General features: G+C 54.4%; 1 protein-coding gene across 1 annotated transcript; it reads right to left on the minus strand.

Annotated features, from left to right (window-relative positions):
* Window positions 1-269: 269 nt before the first annotated feature.
* LOC102711741 (cytochrome P450 710A1-like) lies at window positions 270-1,799 on the minus strand. Its single transcript, XM_006643836.3, has one exon. The coding sequence runs from the start codon at window positions 1,794-1,796 to the stop codon at window positions 270-272; it is 1,527 nt and encodes a 508-aa protein (XP_006643899.2). The 5' UTR covers window positions 1,797-1,799.
* Window positions 1,800-2,701: the final 902 nt, after the last annotated feature.

A 2,701-nucleotide genomic window follows, 5' to 3' on the forward strand; every position in this document is an offset into this window, starting at 1 on the left:
ACAAACGGCACGTTAGAATGTTACGCGTACAAGCAAGACACATAGCAAACACATACGCACCGCGTGCGATCTTGATATACTAAACAAAGGATACGATAGAAATGGTATGGTATGGGCGATGATTGCGAAAGGACAATCCAAATAATGAACAAGATAGAGGGCATGCCCATGCAGGGACGTGGAACGCCCCATGCAGAGCAGGCTGCAGGAAAGGAAACACGGCGGAACACCGAGAGCGAGCATGGCGGATACCAGCTCGATCAGAACCGTCAGAACGATGGAAACCTGGCACACCGCTGCTTGAGGTAAACGGCGCAGCCGTCCCTCGGCACGATGGTCGGCACGTAGAGGGGCTCGTCGCAGCCCTCCGTCCTGTCCCGCCGGAAGTCGACGACGGAGACGAAGAGCGCCATGAACAGGACGAGGTGGTTGAGGGCGTAGCGTTGCCCGACGCACTGGTGCGGGCCGGCGCCGAAGGCGAGGAAGTTGCGCTTGTACACCACGTCCTCCCTGCGCGCCTCCGAGAAGAACCGCTCCGGGTCGAACGCGTCGGGGTCAGGGAACCCCTGGAACGACGACTCGTACACCGACGGGAGCACGATGGCGCCCTTGGGGATCGTGTACCACTCCGTCAGCTGGAACTCCTTCGTGGCGATGTGCGGCACCAGCGTCGCCGGCGGCCGGTGCCGGACCACCTCGAGAGCTACGGCCTTGGTGTACTTCATTTCGGCGATCTTCTCGGCGGTGATGGGCTCGCCAGATTCGGGGGACCAGAGGGAGGCCACCTCGGCGCGCACGCGGGCGAGCACGTCCGGGTGGGAGTCCAGCGCCGACACGGCCCAGCAGAGGGAGGAGGTGGAGGCGTCCTGCGCCGCGAAGAGCATGTCGAACAGGAAGCTCCCCAGCTCCCCGTCGTCGGTGTGCGCCGGCGGCAGCAGGCCTGCCTCCTTGGCCTCGTCGATCTCCCGCACCGTCTCCTGCATCCAGTAGTCCACGAGGCACTCCGGCTCGCCGCCGGCGCGCATCCGCGCCTTGCTGTCCCGCGCGCACCTGTCGAGCACGCGCACCAGCCTCGGCACGCTTTGTCTCGCACGCCGGAACGCGAACCCCGGCAGGTCAACGGGGAGGGCCGTGAGACCGACGTTAAAGAGATTGTAGTCCTCCTCAAACCTCTCCCTCGCCTCCTTGGTGAGGTACGGCCCCGCAAATACGGTCTGCGAGGTGTCGAGGTTCATTTGGCGGCAGGGCACCCGTATCGGCATGGCCTTGCCGCCGTTGGCGGCGCTCCGGTCGAGCCACCGCCGGAGGTGGGAGAGTATCACGCGCTGCTGGATGGCGGCGTAGGTGGCGAACGCGCGCGGCGTGAAGTTGGGTGCCATCCGGCGGCGCAGGTCCTTGTGGTCGTCGCCGGACAGGTAGATGAAGTTGTGGTCGCCGAAGAGCTTCTTGCCGAACGGGTGGCCGATGAGGACGAAGGCGTCGGACCGGACGTTCGCGAACACGCGGTGGGACAGCTCCGAGTCGCGGATGAAGACCATGAAACGGCCGATCAGAAAGTCAGCGGCGAGCCCGGCGCCGGACTTGCTAGCGCGCGCCGCCTGCACTTCCCAGAACCTGGCTGGGTCGCGCACCATGTGCGCGGCGCTGCCGAGGAACGGCACGACGAGCGGCGGCCCAGGCAAGGCGCCCTTCTTGCGGTGGTAGGACAGGTGCTCAATGAGGATGTACAACGCCGCCGCTGCAGCCAGCAACTGCGCCGCCGTGCGGAGGTCTACGAGCCCGTGCAGCGACTCCATTGCGCCGGCCGAGCTTGTGCTGATTACCATAATGCGTAGGGCGCTGCAGCCTCAAGCTCTGTGGAGTCTCTCCCATAATATACAGAGAAGCTACGGAATCAAACACTTTGTTAATTTAGAGGGGATGTTAGTTTAGACAGTTTTTTAGCACACGGGTGGAGGTCCACTCGTTGCCTGTATGTCATCTAAATAGTCATAAAAAAATATAAAAAAATTAATAAGATAAATTAATATGAGTTATATCACTTCATAAACATGCAAGTTCGAATTAGATTTATGCATGTGGTAACAAAAATAATTATGAATATGTGTATACTAGTTTCAGTTTATTTTTATCTTTTTTGCTACAACTTATAGAAGTTGAATTTAAACCTACATATTTGTAGAGTGATATAACTTATATTACTTTATCTTATAAAAAATTATATTTTTTGATGACTATTTAGATAATATGCAAGTATACAGATAGACATCCACATGTGTGCTTAAAAGAGTTTCCCGTGTTAGTTTGCATGTGTTCTCTGAGAGTCCAAGTTCCGTGCAACTTGCCCATGCCAGAAATAAGAATGGGCCAGCTTGTTAGTGCTTAGAGCATAGCTCATCTAAATTTGGTTATCTATATCTTTATTTGGATGATCATTTAAAATAGTTTTATCCTTCATATATCTTTTTAATCAAGTAGATCATCCATATATGACATTCTCCATTTCTCTTTGGAGGATGGAGATAAACATCAAAATATGGAGTTTTTCTATTTTAATATGGATGACATCCAAAAACAGTGATAGGATGAATGTTGAGCTGAAGCTTAATTTTTAGCATTCATCCTCTATTTTCAAGATCGAGGATGGAGGATGGGATAGATGTAATGCTGAGAATGCTCTTAGCATGATTAATTATTCCTA

The sequence above is a fragment of the Oryza brachyantha genome, chromosome 1, assembly GCF_000231095.2.
Source record: "Oryza brachyantha chromosome 1, ObraRS2, whole genome shotgun sequence".
NCBI lineage: Eukaryota > Viridiplantae > Streptophyta > Magnoliopsida > Poales > Poaceae > Oryza > Oryza brachyantha.

Excerpts from the sequence above, each read along its gene's own strand:
- LOC102711741 (XM_006643836.3), bottom strand. The coding sequence starts at position 1,796 with ATGGAGTCGCTGCACGGGCTCGTAGACCTCCGCACGGCGGCGCAGTTG.